A 26,296-nucleotide genomic window follows, 5' to 3' on the forward strand; every position below is an offset into this window, starting at 1 on the left:
AGCTCGGACATCATGACCCTTTCGACCTGTCAGAGGCTGGTAATACGCGACGAACTGCGGGGGACACTAACGACGCTGGCTTTTCTGCAACACATGGCCATTCAGCTTTTCACGCAGTCAGGCTGAACTCGAATGAATGCGTCTAACTTTAATAAAATGAAATTCATCGGCGCATTTACGCCCGTTAAACATTGCGATTTGAAACTCCGAGTCCACGACAGGTCCATGATGGGATTCAACTGTTTGGTACAATATTCAGGGATAAAATCTAGACAGCCGAAGCCGCAGCAAAAGGTGTCTATCGAGACTGTTACAACTACCTTCTTTTCTTTCCTCGTCAAATATTTGCTTTTGCCTTTCATTGTGGTGACCTGTCACGCAGATCACGAGATTACACATCTAAAATCCCACCTCCCGTACATTCATATATAGCTGCTGCTGTGGCACCATGAAAGGTAATATTTTGCCAACATTATATTTTTCTTTTAACGCGTTGTCCGCAGAAAAAACTCGTGGGGGTGTTCGCGCCACACTTCTAAACTTACGCCTTTGCAATGCATGTATTTGATGGTGCACGTGGGGCCTGCTGTGACACAGGAGAAAGCACAGCATCACGGTGTACACAAGTGGCCCGCACAGTACGTACTGGTGTTTGCTTTTTGCTTAGCAAAATGAGCTCGGTATCAAAATGCGAGACAGAATTTTGTGTCGTATATGGATCGCGCAACAAGCGTCTCATTCGTGCAGTCTCTGTCGTGCGACAGAGGCTTGTGTCGCGGGTTTTGCCGCACGACAAAATTGCCTGTAGTGGGTTCTGTCGCAAGAAAGGCTTCTCTCATGTCTCTTGTGTTTTGTCTTGCGACGAAGGTGTCTGTAGTGGGTTGTGTCGCACGGAAGAAATATCTGTCGCGGGTTCTGTCTTGCGAGAGATGTCTGCGTGGGATGTGTCGCACGACTAATTTCTGTCGCCGAATGTATGTCGCGCGACGCATTTATTTCGCAGATAATATGTGTCGCGCAAGAGATTTGTTTTCAAAATAATTTAACTGAGAGTCTCGGAACAGGCGCTGGCGGACTCAGACGGTCATTATACATTAAAAACTAATTTACCTCAGTGTACCCAGGATAACGTAACCATTACATTTACCACCGTTCCCAAACTCGGAGAAAACTTTATTGAGGAGAATTTAGTGTGTCCTTTCTTCTTGAGAGGACGCTTCCCCTCAGATCGCCCCAGGGGTGGTCGTCGTTCGATTGCTCTCTGCGACCTCCTTTCCCCAGGCCGTGATAGCGTGTTTCCGGCCTGTATCAGAACTAAGGAATGCAGCCTCCCACTGTTCCGGATCGGTAATCTGCAAGCCTTCCGGCGGTTTTAAGGTTTCACATTTAAATAAGATGTGCTATAGGTCTGCCCTCTGATCCCCGCAAAGGGAACATGAGGGGCAGTACTCGCCAGGATACCATTGTGCAAATTTATGTGCATTGTGCACGCATGCTGCAACAATCCACAATTTCAAACTTCCCGCGTGCGGGCTGCTAATGCTTGCGATTGGTAGAGGATTAAAAAAAAACTAAAGCTTTATTTTGGCTCTTTAAAACCTTTCATAAACCAGTTTAATTTTTATTTTATTATTACAACATTCTAAACTATTTATTGTCGCGTTTGTATTTATATATATCGTCTGCGCCTTCTCACGACTCACGAGTCACTGCTCTGCAGTTACCGTAGTACGCAGCCATGGCGGAAGCTAGTTCGCGCTTTGTGTTTTTTGCTGTATTTTACTTCTACCTGCGCGTCATATTGGCATCAGCTTCTTCCTTAATCCCAGCGAGCGTCGTTTACTAACTGCGGTGGATCCGTTGTCGTCTCGAGTGTTTCTGTGCCGTCTCGGTATGCGGTCGGAGGCAGCGGTCAGTACGTTGACAGGCAAGCTTTTCTCCACTTCTGTATGCATTCAAGCGGCGCTTCTTATGACATGTCACCGTTGTGAATTCAGTTATTTATATTGGAGGTGCGAAAATCAGTGCAAGTAAATATGCTGACACATAATTCACGACTTGTGCGGATAAAAAAGATTCATGAGTAACGCAATATAAACACCGCGGACACCGAGGGTCCATCAAGAGATTTGCGGGGTTCGTTCGCGCGATAGCTATGAAAAACAAAACAAAACAAACAAAAAAAAAATCATGAGTAACTACGGCACAAAGTGTGCAATATAAACACTGCGGACACCAAAGGTCCATCTAGAGACTTGTTATAGTGCCTAGAGGCACTGTAGACTTGTGGGGCCCGTTCGCGCGATACCCGTGAAAAAAAAAAAAATATATATATATATGGGGAACTACGGGACAAAGTGCGCTGTCGCGCGATAGCTGTGAAAAACATATCATGAGATAAAGTGCGCAACATCAGCATTACGGATCCCAGGGATCTACCAAGCTATTTGCGGGGTCCGCAACCCCCCCGCCCCCCTCCCCCTTCTCCTCTTCACACACAAAGCACTACGGCTCCTCTTTCTCTCTTTCCACTTTCACTTCCATCTTCCTTCCTACCCTTACGGCGCGGTTGGGGTGTCCACAGAAAACAAGTGAGACAGTTGCTGCGCCTTTCCCTTCCTATAACTAAATCAATCAGTGGCTCAGCTACAAAGCCAGTAGCAGGCCCGTGCATTTTCTTTTCCTTCTTCCTACAGCCACAACAACAACAACAACGGCCTAAAGAAGAGTTGCGCGATAGCTGTGGTCCGGCTAGACGCAGTTCTACTAGGTTTTGCAATGAGGTTCATAGCCTACTTCAGTTTCACAAAGTCAGAAAAATGCAAGTGGAGTGCAGAAGCAGGGAGTGCGCGGAAAAGAGAGGAAAGATCGCGTATGCAAGCACGAGCTCTGGCTGTACTGCCTCACGGGGCTGCAGTGTCTTGGTGGTCCGACGAGCGTGCAGCGAGGTTTTGGAGGTAGTAAAATCCCTTTAGTGGCACGCACACCAGCGCCGACGCGAAACGATGCTTTATTTTTTTTTTTTATCAATTGACTGGTTTTTCGCCTGACAACAATTCTTTCATTAATATTTTTTAGCAACTGACTAGCCTTTTGCTTGACAACGATGCTTTCATTAATTTTTTTAGCAATTAACTGGCCTTTTTTCTGACAAGGATGCTTTCATTAATTTTTTTTTAGCAATTGACTGGCCTTTTGCCTAAAAACGATGCTTTCATGCAATTGTTAGGGTAACTAGGTAATCTGCTGAAACTAAGCTCTTGTGTAACTGCTAAAGGCCGCCGTATGGTCGCTTTTAGAGGCGCTGCGACCATCCGCCTTCCGTCAGCTGGCGGATGCGTTCGGCACGGGAGGCACATAGGGTGCTTTATGGTCACTTTTGGGAGGCAGATTTCTCCAGCGCTCTGATTGGCGCGTCCGGCGAGTGCTGCTTCGAACGTCGAAACTGCATATGGCGGCTGCGGCGCTGGTTTGGGGAAGCTTTTCCTCTTCACGGTGGCTCTCGATCGTCGGCTATCAAACTAATTTGCACCCTAGCTGTAGAGTTATTTATTGAGCCCCCCGCATATTCAACACAAACAGTAGGAACTGACCACTAGTAGAGCGGTTAAGTCGCCGGCGATGCAATCGTCCAGCAACAGCGTAGACGCACGCATGCTTCAGCGGCGCCTGCTTTCGCTGCCTACTTGGTATGTTTATGTTAGTAGGAGAAGAAGACAGCACCAATTTTTTCAGGTACTCCCGGACGTATACATTGAAAGGTAAAAGGTATATATTTATGTCTCCCCTGCCTGTGTTCGGGCATTCACTTTGGTATAGCCCTCGCAGCAAAGATGCAGGAGCTGGTTATTTAATGTTTTCACCCGAAATTACAGCCTAAATGCATTTTACAACAAGCCTGTTTTACTGTGAGAAAATAGACTGCAAAGCATAAAAAAAACATCACATCATTTGTAACATGTACAGAAGTACTATTTGCCATGCAGTTCTCCCCGGTGATAGCAATCTCTTAGCAGCGTACATTTCGCCACGTAATCCTCATTTCCGGCTGCAACGTACAGCTGTGGTGTCACATATGAGATGCATTTGCATGCAGAAAATGTGTCGAGTTTCATGACAGTAACAAGTCTTCAAAAGTGCATGGAATCATTTGCTATGGTATCCATGATCCATGATTCAAATGATTCAAACAGTGCATGTTCAAATTATCTCTATAATTCAATGTCTTTACTTCTCCAAAGGCATTTAAAATAGCTGCTCAACTAGTTTATTTGTATTCAGTTTGGTTTTCAGCACTATTCATATTTGATTCAGCAGCAAGACTATGCTATTCATAATACAGTTTGGTTGGCAAAACTACAATTTGCATGCCCCCCAGTACGCAATACCAGTTTCTCCATCACTGGGCTCAGTGCTGTCTATATTAATGAGTGTCTTCGTGTCAAGTTGAGCATAAACTTCCTTTTCTTGACCTATGCCATTTGGTTTTCCTAGGTTTCATATGTGTGCCCTGCTTTTGTCATTTCAGTCACTGAAAGTAGCAAATGAAATCTGGCGATTGAGTGTTAACATGCAACACAGCTCAAGCTACTCAGCTGCGGCATGTACTGAAAAGAATTGTTACCAGTTGAGACAGCCTCTATCTGCCAAATTTCAAGTGAAATACTTGTACAGTTAGCGTTCAGCACAAATAAGAATTATGGCACAACTGGGCTGCTGCTGAGGAAGAGTCCATAAAGTTTTCAAAACATTGCATGATATGCAATGACTAGTCTAAGTACAAATATGTAAATATTGGATGTTTTGTGTGGAATGAGTGTTTTATTCTTCTGTTGTAGTTTTATTTCAGTGTTTCTCGTACTTAGAAAAAATACAGCTAAGAGTAAGCACTGAAAAGTTGCGACACTGCACGACAGAATAATAGTGCATGTCCGGAGCGGTCAGTTGGCACTAAGAAATACTAAGCCCCCACTGCCTTGCATGAGCTAAGGATTCCCACTTGTAGAGGAAAACTGTCTAGGAGCTAATTGTAAAACAGTGACCGAGTGTAATGGCATGCCACTTAGTTGCCAGGCCAGCATGCAGACTTAATAGAATTTTGACTTGACTGTGAACATGAAATACTATACTTCTATGACTTGTGTACTTATCTACCCGAGTCCTTTGCTTTGTTTACATAACTATACCGCAAGCCCATACATCAAGTTCATCATGGAGTGAATACACAGATCCTCAATACAATTCATAGAACAGAAACCAATTGTAGTGGCATGTAAACACAGTGCAGTTCTCCAAAAGAGTGATGACAAACTGCACCTTATGATATCAAATAAAATATGTTCTCTGAGAATTCAATACCCGTCTGAAAAAGAAAACTGTGCTTGGAACTCTGAACTGTCAAATAAAAGAAAAATGGAAGAAAGTGAGTGTGTGTGGATGTTAGGAGTCCTTGCCACGGGAGGCTAAATGCCTTGCAAACCCAGATGTTTTGTACTCAGTGGCTTGTGTTACAAGTAACGAATGCTAAGGCAGAGAAGCAAACAAAGCAGCACTGAACTGCAAAAGGTTTACTAGGTCAATATTATAATTGCATATAATGTTAAACCCACCAAACCAACCAACCAACCATTATAATTGCATATAGTGAGAAAGCTGCTGGATAATCTTATCAATCCAAGAAAAATGCTTTTATTGACTGTTTACAATCACCTGGCCTGTTTGAGACTAATTAAAAAAATACTAGTGATGCCCACCATTGAACCGTTTGAAATTATGGTTGCATTTTGTACCTACACTTATTCCCTTAATCAACTGAAACTGGCAGTGCTTTTTTTCCCTCAATGCCACATGTGCTTAAAAATCCATCTAATGTAGCTTTGTGTTTTGGATTGCTCATCTCACTGAATATTGTGTATTTACAGGCACATGGAGGCTTCTGGGTCATTTTACAATATCACCAAGCTGCAGGTGTGCCATAAAGAACACTTCATTCTTTGGCCAACCACTGCAAGATACTTCGTCAGTGAGTCTGTCTCTACAAATGCATCGAATGTAAATGTATGTGAGGCTTTACATAACTGCCAGAGGACGCATGCATATGTAATCGTCATTCGCAACTCATCCATATGTGTCATATAGTAACTCAAATAGCATCTGCCTTGCAGTGGAAACATGCCGCTAGGATGCTACACGTGCTGACCATTTTATGCTAGTAGAAGTACTTGCTGTAAGGCTAGTTGGTTCACACTGACCAATGGAGCGGGGCAAGGACATGATCACAGGAAAAGAAGATGGAGAGAAACGGTGCCTCTCAATCCCTCATCTTTTCCTGTGATCGTGTTCTTGTGCCGTTTTATCGATCATGTTATGCTGGGTTACCATTCCTTGAATGCGTAACAGCGCCCTCGCTTCATTGCAACTGGAAGGTTCTAGTCTGCCTGGTTCAATAGCCCTGGGTTTAGATCGCCCCACCAGATTCTGCTCGCCTGTAGAGCTCATGCTGCATGATATGTCATCCTGTCACGTGTTGGATGCGTGTAGGTTTCTATAAGCATTCCTGATTGTATTCTTTTTTCTTCTTTTTTTTTTTGCCTGTGTATCAACGTTACTTTTTTAGATGTTTCCAGGATCATGCACAAATTCCTGTAGAGCTTTGTGGATGCGTTCCTACCTGCGCTGTAGTGTGTTCATTTCCTTCTCTGCCATTGTCACTTCCCTTCATTCACTCTCCAGGCCTTTGGGCTGTGTCGAATAACATTGGCCAGCACTACTGCTTCTTGCGCACCTTGTTTTTGTGCTTTTCGTTTCCACTTTGTTCCCCTTAAAACTGGATAGAAACTAGTCCACGCAGTTTCACACTTGGTAGAACATGTCTGCTTTACTGCATAGTCCCCAAGTAGATGATCAAGGGGGGGGACTGTTGTAATGCAACAGTGATGCATAGTGATGTGCACAACATATAATAGGGGTGGTCACATTTTGTAAACTAGCAGACAGTGCGGTTTCACCTTTGAGCAGTGTGGATGACCATATTGCTAGGTTCTTTTCTATCACAAATTGAATAAATAGATAAGTTGGCATAGCACTACTCTTGCTCATTCATTGCAATTGCGTTTTCTTCACGCATGCAGCCTTGTACTGTAGTCTCACTTCTTCACACTTGTGTAGTGTTGCATGTGTGTACAGTGACAGCTTCATTTAGGGGTACATTATAAATATACCCAGTGAGCTCAACAGGGAAAGAGAAGTACATTGATCTGAGAGGACACATAACATGCTGTAAGGTATTGTGTTCCGGAGTCGTGAGCGCACTAAGCTTCTGGTCAGTCCGAGATTGCTAATTAGGTACATGCTGACGCAACTGCATGAATTGTCACTTCACAACCACATCTGTGGAGTACTTAGAAGCACTCCAGTGATTTTAGGTGTGTGTAACATGGCTTTTCTGAGATTTCAGACTGTTTGTGTTGCCTGATAGTAATGCTGCAATGCTCTGGTTGAAGCCAGGAAATTGAACAATGCAAAGGATATTTTATCCAAATTTCTGCATGCTATACCATGAAGAAAAAATGAATGTTGCCTGTCTGTAGCAGCAAGCTTAAGCTATTATATGCATATCCCCAGTTGTAGCATCTCTCATCTGTTACCAGTATAGTGATCTTTGAAGCCAGAAAATAAATGTTTATCCTCCCCATTCTGGTTTTCCTCAGCATCTTGTTCTTGCCAAGTAATTTCCATTTTTTTCTACACTAAGCAGCAGCATTTAACATTCTCAAGAAGCATCTGTTTATGCAGCTCAAGGCAATGAAACGTAATGCGGTTGTGTGACGGGATTCTACCCGAATTATCATGCTGTAGACGGTTGATACTATCGAACCTTCACAGTTTAGTCTCACGAAAACTTGTTTGAAAATTCATCTCCCTCAGTTGCAACTCATCATTTGAATTCGTCTTCCCCTCAGTGTGATTAAGGGTCCTGCCCTGATAAAAGTGCAATTACCTGTATATAGTTGTATCATTGCAACTGGAAGAATGTTTAGCCAGGTTGAAAATTCCTTTCAGATTGTACTTTTTTTTTCATTCTGCACCATAATATTGCCTAATTCATTTCAGTCTTATAATGGGCCTTACCATCTTTCTTAGCCATTCATTTGGTGGCATCTTGCTCTGTTGGGCCAAGAGTATAATGACAGAAAGAAGTCGATTACACGGCATGTGCTCTATTGGGACACGAATCTCGCCTCTTGTTTTTGGCTCAGCACCAAACCCTTGGTACCCATCATAGATATGTACCCTTTTCAGAGAGACAAGAAAATTAGCAGTGCTGTCGGCACACCATCATGATGCCAGCACCCACAACATAACGATTAACCAGAACAAGATGGGGCACAGACAAGACAGGCTTGCTATATTCTAGCTATAATTGCAAGAATTATACTTCATGAAGAATCAAGCCACTGAGTGGTGCCGATGCTTCTGTTGTCACATCAGGAAGCAGACAGTGGAGATCGATTTCATTAATATAGTTTCCAGAAAGGTCACATCGCACCTAAGCCCGTTTTCAGGCGCAGTACACACGAGCCACAATCAATATTTATGATGGACACGTTGCAGGGACAAGGGTGTGCATGCATGGTCACTACAGGGAGAGGAACAAACGTGACTACCTGCACAGATCGAACTTTATTTCAGCGTTCAGAAAGCAAGATATATGTAGTGAGCTTTTGAAACAAATCAAATACTTGTAGGCAATTTCAACCACAAAAAGTATTAGGAAGTAAAAATAAAAAAATAAAAATGAATCAATGAGAGCAGGAAATTGCAGTAAATAATAGGTGCATGTTATTGCCATTATGAAAAGCATTTTTTTTTTGGCTGTTCATAAGACAAAGAGGGAAATGTATATTGCAAAACAATATCTGTAGCCAAATTTCTTACCGCTGGTGAGCTGTTCACAGGATTTCACGTGATGTCTGAAGTGCTTATGTGTGCGAACTGCCTGTCTTGATAGTACAAAAGCTTATGAGATGCTATTTTCTTCGTATATCTTTGGTTTTTTATTGTGATGCACTTGAAAGAACTGTGGTAGCAGCCCATTTCTTAGCAAACTCGGTCTGAAATTACTTCCTCCATCTTATACCTCTGCGACGCGAATACTTGTGGTCCTCATTGAGGCTTTCAGGAAGCATTGAAGCATCCGGTGTTGCACGGTCGTTTTGAATGACCAATGAGAAACTTCGTGTGCATTAGGTGACATCGAGGGTGCGACGCCCGCTCTCGGATTTGCTTCAAAACTCGAGCGCTCAGAAACAGCTTCGATCCAAGCAGGCTCGGGTGCGATTGCACGAGTTGAATGCAGATTAAGTTCAATGAGGATCGAAAGTGTTCGTGTGACAGAGATATTACATACCTTCTACTCATTAATTTCTGCTATGAATATGCCTAAAATCTTTGCTCCTTCAGTCATATTTGGCAGTACCAGCATTCATCACTCTCATGAAGTGTTAGTGCATGCAGTTTAAGGCATGCCAGATGTAAACATTTGCCTTGTGCCATGTATTGGCACCCCAGGGTTCCCACTATCCTCTGTGAGCCGCATGATAAAGCTGAATCCATGGAGCCCTATACACTTTCATGCAGGTAGTTTGCTACTGAGACCTTGCTTACAGATACTCTTACGCTATTATTATGGCTCACAGTGAGAGTTTAATGAGAATATCTTGAGGACTGTCCTGCACAAAGTGTAGAAAACTTCCATCCTTCTACCCTTGTACTTCTCCAATGGAGAAACTGAATAACACATAAGATGGTATTTCATTTCAGGTTGTGTCTGTACTTTTGTTTTTTACCATATAACACTGCCCAATCTATTACACTTGTCCTAAAAAATCTTGCAGACATTCTTAGCTTTATCAGCCATTTCTACGGTAATCGTTCTATTCACAGAACAAGAATGTGCTTTTTTTTTTCGCGGCACTAAAACTTGGTTACGAGCCCGCCATGGTTGTGTGCCCACAACTCATACCTATATATAAAGAGGCCAAGAACACTATAAACAATGCCGTCTGCGCACGGTTGTAATGAGAGCATTCGGAGTACAACGATTAATCCCAATAAAAGCATCAGTCAAGATATCACGCGAAGCAACAATAACAAGCAACCATCGCAAATATACTTCACCAAGCATCAAGCAATAGATTGGTGCCGACACAGCTAAAATCGTTTCGCGCACGTAAAACACAGTTTTCAGAAAGGGCACTTCACACCCACGGCAGTTCTGAAGCACAGCACATACAGAAACACGACATCAGTGATCGGCACATAACCCGAACATCGTATGCTCGCGATCGCTGCACGCAGATGAATGAATGCGACTAGCACAGCTCAAAATTCATATCAACGTTCGGAAAATAAAGCGTGCGCAGTGAGCTTTTCGCGCGTAACAGATATACTTGCAGGCGATTTCACCAACTTGGCAAAACAACAGTCATTCCGAACGTATCACTTTCGCTACACTCCCACTAATTGTCGCTGCTATGAAACTGTCTACACGCACAGGGAATTAATTCACTGTGAGGAGCTGCTTCTTGACGCTGTCCATGAAAATCCTGCAGCAATCACAAACAGCTCCAAATAAACACGTCAAGGCACCGCAACTGTGTAGCAGTAGTACATCTTCCGTAGGTTTGTCGGCCACTTGTCTACTCGGTGCAGGCCAACTCAAATGGGGGAACTGTCACTCGATGCTTGTGCACATGGCAAGGCAAACTTCCAAGTCGCTTTGAATAATCGTAACAAACGAGCAATAGCGACGTGAAGTATATCTTTCATCGACAGGCACCTTCCACTTAGGCCTTGTTTTGCCTACGCTTGGTCGGCGGCCATCTTTGAAAAAGCAGGAGGAGCTTGCGCAGCGCCTCCGAGAACGCATGCGGCAAAAGTTGAAGTTGACCAACTCTATGTGGCAGCCGGGCGGAGGACGCTTGCCTCCGTCCGCCCTATTGTTAGGACCTGGCGGATGCGCCCTGGAGCGAATGGGGGCAGCACCCAAATAGTGACCGTACAGCAGCCTTAAGCAGCAGAGAAGTGCCACTGCTTTACCTGCTTTAACAAGGTGCAGAGGTGCAAACTGAATTCTTTTCTCAAATTGCCACTCTACTATCCTCATATTTCAATAGCTGTTTCCCTCTGACAAGGTTAAAGTTGTTCCTTGAGAGCTGCCATATTTATGTTACTCATGACCGCTTTGGCAATTCTGCCTCTAATGGTGCCGTAGGTTTTTGCCTTAATACAAATATCTTTCTTATAAAAGCGAATATTCAGTACAGAGCATATTTGCTGTCATCTGATGTATGGCAATCAGTGTAACGTGACTATTTCCTTTCAGTACCATTTTAAATTTAGTTTTCAGTCCCTCTAAGGTGCCCACTTACTTTGGAGGAGTGTAAAATTGTCCCAGTGGTTTTAAAAAAAATGCAAGTACTCAAGCCATGGAAATTAAAAAGCAAATGTAGGAAGCCAAATAGCATACACCTAAGTTGCAAAAGAGAATAATTTAGAATGCTGTGTCAGAAATAGTTGCTGGAAATGAAACCATCTTATGTGCTTCTTTAACTTTCAGTCCCAAGCCAGCCTTCAGCTGATACAAGCCATAGTTCCTCCAGCAGCACTGCATTGGTCATACTTGCACTGCAGCCGTCAGGTGTGAACTTTTTCTTTTACAGATATTCTCATGTTCTTCACAAATATGCATAACATTTGTAAAGTACTTTCCTGCTGTAAATCAAAGAATTCAATTGCATGAACCGACTGCATACTAAACTGTAAATGAAAGTAAATGAATAACCACTCAGACAAGCCTTGCTAGTGTAACATGACTTACTATTTCTTTTCAGTGTCGTTTAAAAATTCATTTGTCAGTGACTCTAAAGTGTCCTCTTACAGAGGTGGAGGGTAAAATAGTACCAGTGGTCTTCAGAACAAAAAAATTAAGATGAGGGGAATTTTTACTTCCTCCCTGCTTGAGTTGCATAAACCTAAGTTGCAGTAGATTGCAAAATTTTGAACGTGTTAGAGATATCTGTTAGAAAATAAATAATCCGCTGTATTTCTTTAACTTTCAGTCCCAAACCAGCCACAATCATAGTACAAATCATAGGTCCCACAGCAGCACTGCACCACGTCTACCTCTGCCATAGCCATCAGGTAGGAAATGTTTATGCTTTTCAGACATTTGCATGTTCTCACAGGCACAGAATTTTTATGAATCTTGCTAAAATGATAAGAACATAAACGCTTGAGCCTTGTACATTCTATGTAGTATATGGCATGTATTGTCAGTTGAACAACTAAATTGGCCACTACTCATTGCCACAGAGCATCAGTAGGGCTACGTTGTTGTGTAGTGCCGCTTGCATGTGGCCAAAGTGGCATGAGTTATGAAAAACTTCGCTCTCACTCTTGCATGGGTGATTGCCAGACATAAATTTCTAGTGTGGCATTCGGCAGCTCTGCTGTTCATGGTTGTAATGAAGAGGGGTATACATTGCACTGTGGCAGAGCAGTGGGACAGCCGTGATCTATCAAACTGCTGAAAGAATGAGGTATTGCGGTCAGGTATGCTGGAAAACTACCTGAGATGCAGCATTGGTGGCTACTGTAATGTGCACTTCAACCCTGTACAGTAAGAGATGGCGTGCTTTGCTGCAGTGCTACTTCTTTTTGGATACTGTCTTTATTATTGCTTCTGCAATTCTGCAATGGGCTTGATATTCTGTTCAGTGAGTCCTCTATAAGTTAGGTGCCGTGGCATATTGTTAGGAGCATGTGGATCTCGTATGGTAAGTTATTAAAGTTTTGGGATGAAATCAGATGAAGAATCTTATCTGTTATCATAAGAGTGCCCTCAGTCCAGTGAAAAGTTATTGTCGGACTCAATGCCGAGTCTACTGAAACAAATCATCATTTTTCATAGAAGCATATTGTCACACTTTGTAAACGTTTATGCCTGGTTCACACTGCAGAAACATTTGGTCAACCTTTGTCTGGCAACAGCACATTTGCATAGCTTTGGCAACCATCTCGCCACTTTAACTGTCCGGAAATATGTACCTGTCACCCAGCTACACAGTGGAAATTTCTACGTGAACATTTGGCGAGCTTCTTGTGTCACTGAAAAAAAAAAAAAAAACTTTAGTAATGCTCCTTCACTGCTCCTCAAGCATAGCCACTCGTATGGTCCCATACTGCCTGCGTGCTCATTTCTGTGATCAAATACTGTGCATGGAGGAGAAAGGGAAACGTGGGTTTCAATGGCAGCCTGTCTGACTGCTTGCAAGGCACTGTACTACGGCATGCAATAAAGACGAGTTTTTTTGTAAGTGCTGTCTTGATGCATGCGAAAAAGTCAAATAACACTGACGGACGCTGTCTGCATTTAGTTTTCATTGCCCGAGGCAACACCCAGGCAACGTGCCTTGTTTCTCAGCTCTTTGGAAAGAAGTTTGTTGTGAAAGAATTTCTGGCTTGCTGGCAGATGTGTTTTGTTCGGGCCGCTGTTGTGTTCCTCCAGTGTGAATTGGGTTTTTGGTAGCAGATGCTATTATTTATCACCTTTCATTTTTCATGATGAAGGATATGTTTGTGATTTTCATATTCCTAACAATCTCCTCATGACATTTGCATAAGGGATAATTAAACTAAAGCTGTTGCCATTAGCTGTTGCCAAGCCATTAAACTAAAGCTGTTGTCAGGGGACTCACTGAAAAAAATGTCAAACCCATTGCAGAAACAATGCTGAAGAGGGTATTAAAGAACAAGCAATGCCTGTGGTGACTTGTTTACAGTTTCTGTTACTTACTGCTCTAGAGTCAAAAGTGAGCATCATGTTAATGGCTGATGCAATGCCTTAGGTTGTGTTGCCCGAACTGGCAGGATGTGACTGACAATTAATAACTTCAATGTATTAAAAAGGAAAGAAAACAGGAAAAGCATCACCTAATTTCGGCCTTCCAATTGCGCTGTGACAGCACGATGCGCTTTCTCACTGGTGGTCTGTGCTCTTCTTTATCATGACCATCAACATCAGGACAGCTGGATAGCACACCAGAAATTTATTAAGCTTGGCAGGCGGCCTTGAGAGGGGAGGTGAAGTTTGCCATCACTTTTTCTTATGAAAGCTTGCCATAAGGCATATTATAGAAACTCGTGTAAATTATTTTCAGTAAGGAACCGGAGCAGGCTCCCGCTCTTATCATTGTTGGTGAGCCATTTGAGAAGTCCTCTTCCCTTGTTGCGGTTAGTCCCACTTCCTGCAGAATGTGTGTCCTTGATGCCTTTGTCGCTGCACAAGTCCACAGCAGGTGGCGAACGCCCACTTCTTCAGCTGGTGTGGAACACTTCGGGCATGTGGTTGATCCGATGTCTGCTTTAGATTCCCATCGGCATGTTACCGACGGGGTAAGGGCCGCCCCAGCTCTCATCCTTCTAAGGGAAACCCCCTCCAGTGTCATTAAGTTATGAGGGAGGGGGAATGAGGGCACGTGTACTTCTCCTTAAAGAGGATGCTAAGATGGTACTTCTCCTTAAAGAGGATGCTAAGATGGGAACTTCAGCACACTGGCGCAAGCCAGTGGTTTGATGTAATAATGTCGAGTTGCAGTCTCACTGCTTTGAGCAATGGTTCTCTACTTTTCTGCCTGTTGCTATTGTTTCACCAATACACTGTCATGAACTTGTTCAGGAGCAGCTGTTCTGGACATGGTATGCTAAGACAAATGATTTTTCCATGATACGATTGAAGCTTTTTCGAATTATTTTGAAATAAAAGGTACATTTTGCAGGAATGCATTTGTTTCTTTTAGCACTGGCATCTCTAGGGTCACCCACACCCGGTGCGAAAGAGCGGCACCCCCTTCCCCCTCCCCATATTTTAAGCACCAAATCGTAACTTCCTCCTCTGTCCTTATGGTTTCCTTTGAAGTCAAGTTTGCTTTTGCACCCAGCCACGTAGAGTGAGTAAAGTGTAATTTATTTTTCTTTTTAACCCTTAGACGCAGCGATATTGCCCCACAAATGACAATTCAGGAAACATCACGTCAAAAGTACATATTTCCGAAAAAGGCAGAAACACTAGCATGTGTAAGTGGCGAGGACATTCACTGACTTAATTAAGCGGCTTAAGACAGGTGATTGCCCAGTATGAGAAGTATGCGAAGTCAACTTGTACCTCGAAAAGGTGCAGTTTAATTTCCCCGTCCAGACTGTAAAGTTACCAATGCTCATTGATGCCATACCAACAGAAAATGTTATACAGTAGACTCCCGTTAAGACGAACTCGCTTAAGATGAACCCTCGGTTAAGGTGAACAGTGGAGGTCGTTTGTTTGGTTCCCCATAGAGTCAATGCAAAAAAAAATCCGCTTAAGATGAACACTTTGCAATCGCTAATCGGTTAAGATGAATTTTCACGGCCGGCCGCACCTCACCCGCGCAGCTTACTCGACCGTCCGAGCAGCGCTTCAGCGGAAAGAAAAATGCAGAATGCAGTGCAGAATGACTGCGATACTACGAATGAGGACCACACTGCAAACTTGGAGGATAGAAGCATTGTTTCTGCGCTGAGCAGTAAGGGTGTGTTCATTGACGTCAGTGCGTATGTCAGCATTGACGAAAGTGTGGAAACGTGTAGGGCTGACACACTGGACGCTCTGAAGAAATGCTTGACCTACCATCGGAAACTGCTGCTGAAGATGACAGCTTGAACGTTATGCCTGAATCCTGTGATGCAGCTGATGCCTGCCTAGACACTTTAGTGCAGTTTTTTGAACAGTGTGAGGGCACTGAAGGGTATCTTCAAAAGTAAAACTTCACAGGACCAGCTGGGCTGCATTATCTGCGAGGATTGAGTTCGTTCTGCAGTTAAGTGGCAAACACCACATGATTAACACGAAGTAAAACATCATCGAACAGTTTATATAGCAGCTATTCCCTTTGTCTAGCGTTAATGACTGGTTCCATCACGAAAGCAAGACATGACCATTGAAGGTGCATTATCGATTTCTATTCTCCGCAGTTCGAAAGTATAGAGGAAAGACATTTACTGCCGGCCACTGTTTCACATGGAATGAAATCGTATTCACTTCCATTCGCCTCTTCTAGCAGTTTACGGGTCCTGTACAGAGATTCCGGTTACTTCGATTTGGTTTCACCGTATGCACGTCGTATCAGAAGGCTCCTGGGAGTGTGGTGAGGGGCTTTTTGAAGACTACAGACAAACGCAGGTAGGGCCTATGGGAAGTTGAGGGAGGTATATGGGTGATGAGTTCATGAAACAGCACGACTGCACTAGTTCTGTTCTTCCATGGGTCCTATGCCCGTGTTTCCATAGCACTCCACATTTTCATGATGCCTCACTGAGTACAAATCTTACAATCAATCCAAACAAAGGTATAAACTGGCGCCTCTAGCTGAAAGTGTAAGATTTGGGACCCGCAAGGCGCCCCTAAGATAGACACCTAGTTTTGCACGTCTACGCCAGCGCCTGACACGTCTTGCAATAATGCGTGTTGTAATGTGAACGTTTTAGAAAAAAATACAATGAAAACAAACCAGCGAATAGGTGAGCTCTCGTTCAGAATCGTATGTTGTCTACATTTAATGCTGACGTGGCGTATAACATCTCTTTGCTGGAGACATTCAGTTTCGTTTATGGGGTTTTGTCAAATGCCCTACCGTCTGAACCACTGCGAATACATTTGTTTGAGAGTTTTATCTTCAGAAACTTCCGTATATTCTTGTTCACGACAGCATATTGATAGAATTGCCACATGAACAGGCCAACAGCGTTTTTTTTTTTTTTTTGCAGTGGATCATAAGGCTGCTATTCCTATACAAAATTTTGTGGAGTTCGCATGCCGAATTTATGAGTTTTTTAATCATGGAATAGCCAGCTCATTCACAGCAACGAATTCTGTATGTGAATGGTGTACTATGAGAGAAGGAAAATAATACAGCAATGTTTAGTGTGCTTCCTCAGTGCTATTCACAGTTTGCTTCGAGGAAGTAATCATCAGACTTGTAATGGGAGCAGTTAGGGATAACAGTTGATGGAGAATGTCAAAGTGATCTACAATTCGCTGATGACGTTGCCTTGTTAAGTAATTGAGGAGATGAACTACAGAAGATGTTTGGTGATCTAGGCAGGGAAAGCAGAAAGAAAGGTAGGCCTGAAAATCAATATGCAGAAGACTGAAGTGATGTTCAGCAACCTCGAGAAGGAACAGCAGTTTACAATAGGCAATCTTGGAAATGGTAGGCGAATATGTGAACTTACGACAGGTAGTAACTGCAGATCCAGACCATGAAAGGGAATTAACTAGGTGAATAAGATTGCAGATAAGGTCGCTTAAGGACGTTAACACCCCCCCCCCCCCCCCAAAAAAAAAAAAAAAAAAAAGATTGCACTGTATTTGGCAAGTACTCGCTGATTTGACTAGCAACTTTCCGGTGGGTCAGAAAATAATTAAATTTAATGACATTCTAGCAGAAATCAAGAAGAAAATGACGTGCTGGGCATGTATTGTGAAAATAGGATAACTGATGGTTGCTTAGCGTAACAAATTGAATTTGAAGGGCTGGAAAGCATAGCAGGGGGTGGCAGAAAGTTAGGTGGGTGGATGAGGTTTAGTTTGTTGGGGTCAAATGAATGCAGCTGGTACAGGAAAGAGCTAATTAGAAAAATATGGTGATATGCATGCGCCTTTCAGTGGGTATAGTCTGGCTAATCGTGCTGTCTAATGTAATTTGAGTACTACCAATTTAGGTGACCACATAGTGATTGGGAACCTCCACAATTTCATGAAAATCAATGTCTATTTGAGTATGCTGAATTCAGTGCATACCTCCACACAAAGGCAGGTCCCCTCTGAAATTATTATTTTGTCAAAAATTGGTGTCTAATCTGATTCGAGTGTGACCAATTCTGCGATGACTCAAATTTAGGTGAGCAATTCCGAAAATTAATTTGAAAGCTTAATTTGAGTATAGCTGACTTGGTTGTGATTACCAGATTCAGTGGGCCACTCCTAGAATTTGGTTTCTTGATTCCCATATTTGAACGGTAGAAAGGGCAGGTAAGTAATGAATTCTGCACATGATCAGGCTTAAGTGCACTGCTGTAATTTTTTATTCTAGCAGCGCGGCTGAAGCACCATTAGAGGGAAACTCCGTAATAGTGGAATGGCTCCTCTGATATCGTGACATGAATGTGTGGCCATGTACTATGGCAATGCATACATTTTAGTCACAGTTTGTGAGCTTCGAAATGCATCTCTGGTTTTTGGTGGACAGTGAGCAGTAGGATGCTCAGAGAATCGTACTGTCAGCTTTCATAGTGCCTTGTTCTTTCTGAACGAAGTTAGGGCCAAAACCTCAATCGTGGCTTATTTTTATGTGTATGTTAAGGCATCCAAGCTGCATACATCTTTTGCTTGCTGTCGAAACATGTGAATCAACTGAGAGCAAAGGGAGCAACTTCTGTGCCTTTGGTGAGTTAAGCTAGCATTATGCTGTACACAGTGTGGGCTAACTGGAATATTGTTTTCATATTTAGACCCTCGTATACTGTTTAAAAGGAATCATAGTCTCATGTTACTTGTAATATTTGCAATCATTATGTGGCGACGGAAATTGCATTTTAGATTTGGACTCACATTATTTCGTATTTTTGCAGATATTATTCGAGCACAGCTATGCAAAAATATTTGAAGATAGTAATCACATTCTTCTGTGCATGAGAATGAAGCATCAGTTTTGATGGTACATTCCTGTTCAGGACTAAGTTGCAATGGTAATGTGCATAAGTAGAACTCTTTAATTATATATGTGACCAGGGCCCATACTAGATCTGACTATTGGTGCAACAGATTCTATTCAGTAGTATTTTTGCACTCAATAAAAAAATGCCTTCTACATACTGGTGCCTGAACAGGGACAAAAACGAAGGTACTTGAAGCAGTGCCATAATTTTCCACACGTGTGTCTGATCTAGCTGTTCGAAACACTGCGCTGAATATGATAGCCAGGAAAAATTGATTAAAAGGGCTTATAGACTGGTATTACAAAAAGGAAAGCCTGAGATGTAAACAGTTTCTTGATAGAACTTTTGAAGACGGACTGCTTCATTCTGCCTTGCAGGTTCGAAAGTGTGAAATATTTTATCAAACTGCAGTACAGCTTTTGGTGACACAAATTTGTAAGCCATTAGATGGGAACAATGTTGTCATTAGTAGAAATAGCGAACATTTTAACCTCTGTTCTTCGTTTCTCTTTCTTATTCAGGACAAAGAGAAGCTATATACACATGCTTGGGATTCACCAGCATCATCGTCACAGAGGCACAAGAGGTATGTTTTTTTTTTTATTCTGTACTCCGAGTTCCAGACATCATAGAAGGCACTATAGCTTATATGCACACTAGGTTTTTGTATATTTGATCAGCTATTTTGAAGTGTTTATGTAACACAGGCCTGATACACATCATTCAGCTCTTCATAGCAGCACATGATATCGCTTTTGCGTAAAGACCAGGTCATGGTTAACATCCTTTCTTGCCATTCAGAATATGCTCTTCTAGCCTTGAAGCGAAAGTCATATTTTTGATGGCATGTAACTGTCCTGTCCCCTGAGTGGTTTCAATGAATGGTTTTCGAACAATAGAGTTTTATATGTGTTCATTCTCGTTGAATGTTTGACATAGTTTAAACATTGTGAAAGGAAGAGAAAGCAGGTCTGTTGTCTGCAGCACATACTGGATATTTTGGGAAGTGCAAGGCTTTCATATTTCACTCAGCATTCCTTCGCCACGCAGTACGTAGTAAAGAAATTTGCGAAACAAAAGGGACGGTATAAAATCGCAAAATAAAAACACTGTGCTAAGGTAAGGAATGTCTTCTACACGCATTGTGAAACGATGTAACTGGCACAGAACACCTTTCTGAGTTTCTGTTGTATAACGGAGAAATAGAAATTTTCACAAATTCGCATTTGTCAGGCTACATTTGAATGTAAATTTACGATGTTTCAAGGGCACTTTTACATTCATATCCACGCTGAACGGTGTATTTCGGTGTAGGGTGTATTACGGGAATATTCAGGGTCTGAGCTTCAAATCGGAATGTTTAACGGGCGTAAAGGCGCCCGTTCAAAAACGCCCGTTAAAGGCGTAAAGAACTGGTCCGCGAGCTATCGTTACGCCCGACGAGTGACAAATCCAGTCTCATAGAAACACTAGTTTATTCCAGATAAACGTAAGAGCACTTACCAAAATCAAATATCGGGCGCTACTGCGCTGAGAACATACAGTTGATGTGCGCGAGAGAGACAGAACACACTGTGGAGCGAACAACGCGAGCAATAGGGTCAAAGCGCTAACAGCGACACAACAAACATTGCTCTTCGCGTGACTTGCTGTCACGCGAATACACCTAGGCAGTTTCTGCAGGCGCTCTTTGCATCTTCTTTTCGTGATCTGTGCACACCCCGCTGGCTCGTTATGCGCGCTGGGGCTTCCTTCTGACGCGCTTATCTACCCTCCTTTTCCGCTGCTAACATCCCGCTCCCAAGATTATCTGCTCACTCTTGCGCACTCGCGCTGTCCGTGCAAACATCATACAAATAGCAAAACGAGCGCGCGGTTTAACACTTCAAAGAGCTGCGGAGCCCCCACCCCCCCCACCCTCTCTCAAGACGGGACACCTTCGGAGACGTCAAAGAACGTAAGAAAGAAGGGCACTGGAAGGAGTACAAAAGCAATGCTGCTACTGCTGATGAGCTGCCCGTTTGAAGGCATCAGCTGGGTTGAGGACATTCAGACGATGGTCCAGGTGGCTCACATCTAGTACACCGAGTGCCTTTGCGTACTTTCTGGCCGCTCGTACTTTCTGAGGTCGGCAACGTTGACTGGTCTGGTCTCCTGGCCACCATGCACATCACAAAGCTTGTAAGCGAGCCGCGAAAGACGCTTTATTACCATGAGAGTACCAGTCCACCGAGGAGCGAGAGAGGCCGAAAACGATTCTGCGGCATCACTTATCGGGTGCGATCGGTGGAGCACTTTATCCCCAACCTCCAACTGCAAAGGACGCCTGCCCTTGTTGTACTGGCCGCAGTGCTCCAGGCGGGCAAGGTCCAAGTTCTCCCTGGCCTCCTTTAGGATTCCAGCGAGACGACTGGAGGGATCGTCGGTGAACCTGGAATAACTGGGAGCCTGTAATGAAGTCACGGGTAAGGGCATGTTCAATTCGAAATTGAAGTGCACGACGAAGTATAGCCGCCGGGGCAAAAACCAGTCTACCGGTTTACTGCGATTCTTGTGGCGAACGCCATCTCCTGCACGCGCGAATCCCAGTCCCAGTCTCTCTGAGACTGCGTGAAAGCCACGAGCATGTATTTCAGGTTTCTGTTGACCTGCTCTGTGATGTTGGCCTGAGGATGGTAGCGTGTAGTCCTTTTGTGCTGCACGCGAAGAGCTTTGCAGGTGTCAGCAAATATCCAGCCCATTACATACGTCGCATTATCAGTGATTACCTGCGTCGGGAAGCTGAACAGAGTGAATGCATCTAGGACTGTATCCCAGATTACCTTGGAGTGCAGTTTACGCAGCGGGTATAACTCAACTCATTTAGAAAAATGGTCAATGGCTACTAGCAAGTAGTGATTTCTTTTCATAGATGAAGACACGGCCCCGTTACGTCGCAGGCAACAGTTTCCCACGAGTAATCACTTTCCACAGGTTGCAAGAAGTCCGGTTGTTTACCTCCCCTTGCCTTAGCTGTCTGACATCTAAGACAAGTACCGACGTATGCTACGGCTTCCTTTCTCATGCGGGGCCAAGTCACGATGCGATCGAAAATTTCATGTTTCCTTCCCATTGCTGTGGTGTACAAGAAGTGTGTCGTTAAAATACTCTAAAAAGAGCTTCTGGGGGCTCTTCGGTAGGAGAACATAATGGGGACTCACCACCGTCTGGGTTGGCAGCGGGTATATATCCGAGAAGTCTATCCTCTGCTTCCAGGTAACAGTCATAGCTGCCAGTAGGCGCTGTGCTTCCTGCAGGGTTGGCGGTGTCCAGGCCTTTTGGTATCTGGATGCACGGAGGATCGCTTAGCTGAGCTTCGAGCAGCTTTTGACGGGAAGCCAGCGTTCCCCAGGCATCAGCGGCTTCTGCGATCACCAGGACTTGTGGTACCTGCTCGCCATCTGCAGGTAGCGGAGCTCAGGACAGGGCACTGGCTGACTTATTGAAGGTGCCTTTCTTGTATTCCACCCTGTAATTATACATCTGAAGAGCGAGCGCCGAACGGGCTAGGTGGCCGGCTGAGTTTTGCAGCTTTGACAGCGAAGACAGTGCCTGATCATCGTTCTGAATTGTGAACTGAGCCCCATCCCAATACATGTCAAACTTTTTAAGCGAAAATAGAACTGCCAAGCACCCCTTTGCAACCGTGTAGTTTCGCTCCAGTGATCAGAGAGTGCGACTTGCGAATGCGAAGGGCCAAAGCATCCCTTCGTGACAGCAGTAGTAGGAGCTGCAGCAGTAGTAGTAGCAGTAGCAGCAGTAAGCAATAGTAGTAGGAGGAGCAGTAGCAGCGTAATGAGCAGCAGCAGGTGCAGGAGCAGCAGCAGCAGTGGCATCGGTAGCAGGAGCAGCAGCAGTAGCAGCAGCACCAGCGGCAGGAGCAGTAGAAGCAGTACCAGCAGCGGCAGTACCAGCAGCAGCCGTACCAGTACCGGCAGCAGTACCAGCAGCGGCACAGGTACCGGCAGCAGTACCAGCAGCGGCACCAGTACCAGCAGCGGCAGTAGTACCAGCAGCAGTACTGGCAGTGGCACCAGTACCTGCAGCAGTACCAGCAGCAGCACTACTACTGGCTGCAGCACCAGTACTGGCAGCAGCACCAGCAGTGGTACTGGTAGCAGCAGCACAAGCACCTGTACCAGCACCAGCAGTACTAGCACTGGCACCAGCACCAGCAGTACCGGCACCGCCGGCAGCACCAGCACCGGTACTAGCAGCAGTACCGCCAGCACGGGTACTAGCTGCGGCACCAGCAGTACCGGTATCGGCAGCAGTACCAGCACCGGTACCACCAGCAGTGCTGGCACCGGTACCACCGTGAGTACCAGCACCCGTACGAGCAGCGGCACCAGCACTAGTATCAGCAGCAGCGGCTCCAGCACTAGTACCGGCAGCAGTACCGGTACCAGCAGCAGCACCAGAACTCCTACCAGCAGCAGCACGAACAGTACCAGAACTGGTACCAGCAGCAGTACCAGTACTAGCAGCGGCACCAGTACTGGTGCCAGCAGGAGTACCAGCACCGGCAGTACCAGCACTAGCAGTACCGGCACCGGTACCGCCGGCAGCACCAGCACCGGTACTAGCAGCAGTACCAGCAGCACGGGTACCAGCTGCGGCACCAGCAGTACCGCTACCAGCGGCGCCACCAGCACTGGTATCGGCAGCAGTACCTGCACCGGTACCAGCAGCAGTGCTGGCACCGGTACCACCGCGAGTACCAGCACCCGTACGAGCAGCGGCACTGGTATCAGCAGCAGTACCAGCACCGGTACCAGCAGCAGCACGAACACCAGTACCAGCAGCGGCTCCAGCAATAGTACCGGCAGCAGTACCGGTACCAGCAGCAGCACCAGCAGTACCAGCACCAGTACTAGTGGAGTAGCAGCACAGAACTCGTACCAGCAGCACCGGCACTGGCACCAGCAGCAGTACCGGCAGCGGCACTAGCACTGGTACTAGCAGTAGTATCCGTACCAGCATCGGCACCGGTAGTGGTGCCAGCAGGAGTACCAGCACCGGTACTAGTAGCAGCACTGGTACCAGCACTACTACTAGCAGCACCAGCAGTACCCGTACTGCCAGCGGCACCGGTACCACAGGCAGCACCAGCACTACGAGCAGTACCAGCAGCTCACGTGTTCGCTGCGGCACCAGCTGTACCGGCAGCGGCACCAGCACTAGTGCTGGCAGCAGTACCAGCAGCGGGAGTACCGGTACCGGCAGTAATACCTGCACGGGTACCAGCAGCGGCACTAGCACCCGTACCACTAGCAGCACTACCGGCACCGGTACTACCGCGAGTACCAGCACTCTTACCAGCAGTAGCAGCACCGGTACCAGCAGCAGCACTAGCACCCGTATCACTAGCAGCATCAGTACCAGTGGCTCCAGCACTGGTACCGGCAGCAGCACGAGCAGTACCGGCACAGATGCCACCGCCAGAAGGAGCACCGGCACCAGCAGTACCAGCATTAGTGCCGGCTGCAATACCAGCACCTGCCGTAGCAGCAGCAGTACCGGCACCTGTACCAGCAACAGTACCACGACCAGTGGCAGCACCAGCGGTACTGGCATCACCAGCACCTGTACTAGCAGCAGTACCGGTACCAGCACTGGTACCGGCAGTAATACCGGCACCGGTACCACCGCCAGTACCAGCAGGAGCACCGGCACTGGTTCCGGCACCGTTACCAGCAGTACCGGCACTAATACCAGCACTACCAGTGCCAGCAGCAGTACCGGCAGCAGCAGGCGCTGCAGCAGTACCAGGAGCAGTAGCAGGGGCAGTGGCAGCAGCGGGAGTACGAGCAGGAGGGGCAGCGGCAGGAACAGTAGGAGCAATACCCACAGCAGCAGCAGGAGCAGTAGCAGCAGGAGGAGCGGAATTACCAGCAGCAGCAGCAGTACCAGCAGCAGGAGTATGAGCCGGAGGTGCAGTGGCAAGAGCAGCAGTGGCGGCGGCAGCAGCAGCAGTAGCACCAGCAGTGGCACCAGCACTGTACCAGCAGCGGTACCTGCAGCGGCACCAGCAGTACCAGCAGAACTGCCAGCAGCGGCACCAGCAGGAGTACTACCAGCAGCAGCACCACCGGCAGCAGCACCAGTACTAGCAGCAGCACCACCGGCAGCAGTACCGGTACTAGCAGGAGCAGTGCCACCAGCAGCAGGAGCAGTACCAGCAGCAGTAGCAGGAGTAGTGGCAGTGGCAGCAGCGGGAGTACGAGCAGGAGGGGCAGCGGCAGGAACAGTAGGAGCAATACCGACAGCAGGAGCAGCAGGAAGAGGATGAGCAGTAGCAGCAGCATTAAGAGCAGTACCAGCAGCAGGAGCAGCAGTAGCAGAAGTAGCACCAGCAGTACCAGCACCGGTACTAGCAGTGGCACCAGCACTGTACCAGCAGCAGTACCTGCAGCGGCACCAGCAGTGCCAGCAGCAGGAGCAGGAGTACTACCAGCAGCAGCACCACCGGCAGCAGTACCAGTACTAGCAGCAGCAGGAGCAGTGCCACCAGCAGCAGTACCAGGAGGAGCGGCAGCAGTATGAGCAGTAGTAGTAGGAGTAGTGGCAGTGGCAGCAGCGGGAGAAAGGGCAGGAGGGGCAGCGGCAGCAGGAGCAATACCCATAGCAGCAGCAGGAGCAGTAGCAGCAGCATTAAGAGCAGTATCAGCAGCACGAGCAGAATTACCAGCAGCAGGAGTATGAGCCGGAGGTGCAGTGGCAAGAGCAGCAGTGGCGGCGGCAGCAGCAGCAGTAGCACCAGCAGTACCAGCACCGGTACCAGCAGTGGCACCAGCACTGTACCAGCAGCAGTACCGGTACTAGCAGCAGCAGGAGCAGGAGTACTACCAGCAGCAGCACCACCGGCAGCAGCAGGAGCAGTGCCACCAGCAGCAGGAGCAGTACCAGCAGCAGTAGCAGGAGTAGTGGCAGTGGCAGCAGCGGGAGTACGAGCAGGAGGGGCAGCGGCAGGAACAGTAGGAGCAATACCCACAGCAGCAGCAGGAGCAGCAGGAAGAGGATGAGCAGTAGCAGCAGCATTAAGAGCAGTACCAGCAGCAGGAGTATGAGCCGGAGGTGCAGTGGCAGGAGCAGCAGTGGCGGCAGCAGCAGCAGTAGCAGAAGTAGCACCAGCAGTACCAGCACCGGTACCAGCAGTGGCACGAGCACTGTACCAGCAGCAGTACCTGCAGCGGCACCAGCAGGAGCAGGAGTACTACCAGCAGCATCACCACCGGCAGCAGTACCACCAGCAGCAAGAGCAGTACCAGCAGCAGTACCAGGAGGAGCGGCAGCAGTATGAGCAGCAGTAGTAGGAGTAGTGGCAGTGGCAGCAGCGGGAGAAAGAGCAGGAGGGGCCACGGCAGCAGGAGCAATACCCACAGCAGCAGCAGGAGCAGTACCAGCAGCAGGAGCAGTAGCAGTATGAGTAGCAGTAGCA

General features: G+C 46.2%; 1 protein-coding gene across 5 annotated transcripts; it reads left to right on the top strand.

Moving 5' to 3' along the window:
* The first annotated feature begins 1,731 nt into the window (after positions 1 to 1,731).
* On the top strand, positions 1,732 to 23,990 carry LOC146179012 (uncharacterized). 5 transcript variants are annotated; one of them, XM_084579827.1, is made up of 5 exons: positions 1,732 to 1,927; positions 11,621 to 11,701; positions 12,123 to 12,204; positions 19,338 to 19,402; positions 22,113 to 23,990. In XM_084579827.1, the coding sequence occupies exon 5, from the start codon at positions 22,651 to 22,653 to the stop codon at positions 23,803 to 23,805; it is 1,155 nt and encodes a 384-aa protein (XP_084435953.1). In that variant the 5' UTR covers positions 1,732 to 1,927; positions 11,621 to 11,701; positions 12,123 to 12,204; positions 19,338 to 19,402; positions 22,113 to 22,650; the 3' UTR covers positions 23,806 to 23,990. The 5 variants fall into 5 exon arrangements, with proteins under 5 accessions (XP_084435953.1, XP_084435956.1, XP_084435954.1 ...); XM_084579830.1 differs by having other exon boundaries at positions 1,732 to 1,911; XM_084579828.1 differs by lacking the exon at positions 1,732 to 1,927 and adding an exon at positions 5,914 to 6,022.
* The last annotated feature ends 2,306 nt before the right edge of the window (positions 23,991 to 26,296 follow it).

Source organism: Amblyomma maculatum, chromosome 9, assembly GCF_055883805.1.
Source record: "Amblyomma maculatum isolate TAMU_Amacu chromosome 9, ASM5588380v1, whole genome shotgun sequence".
Classification (NCBI taxonomy): Eukaryota; Metazoa; Arthropoda; class Arachnida; order Ixodida; family Ixodidae; genus Amblyomma; species Amblyomma maculatum.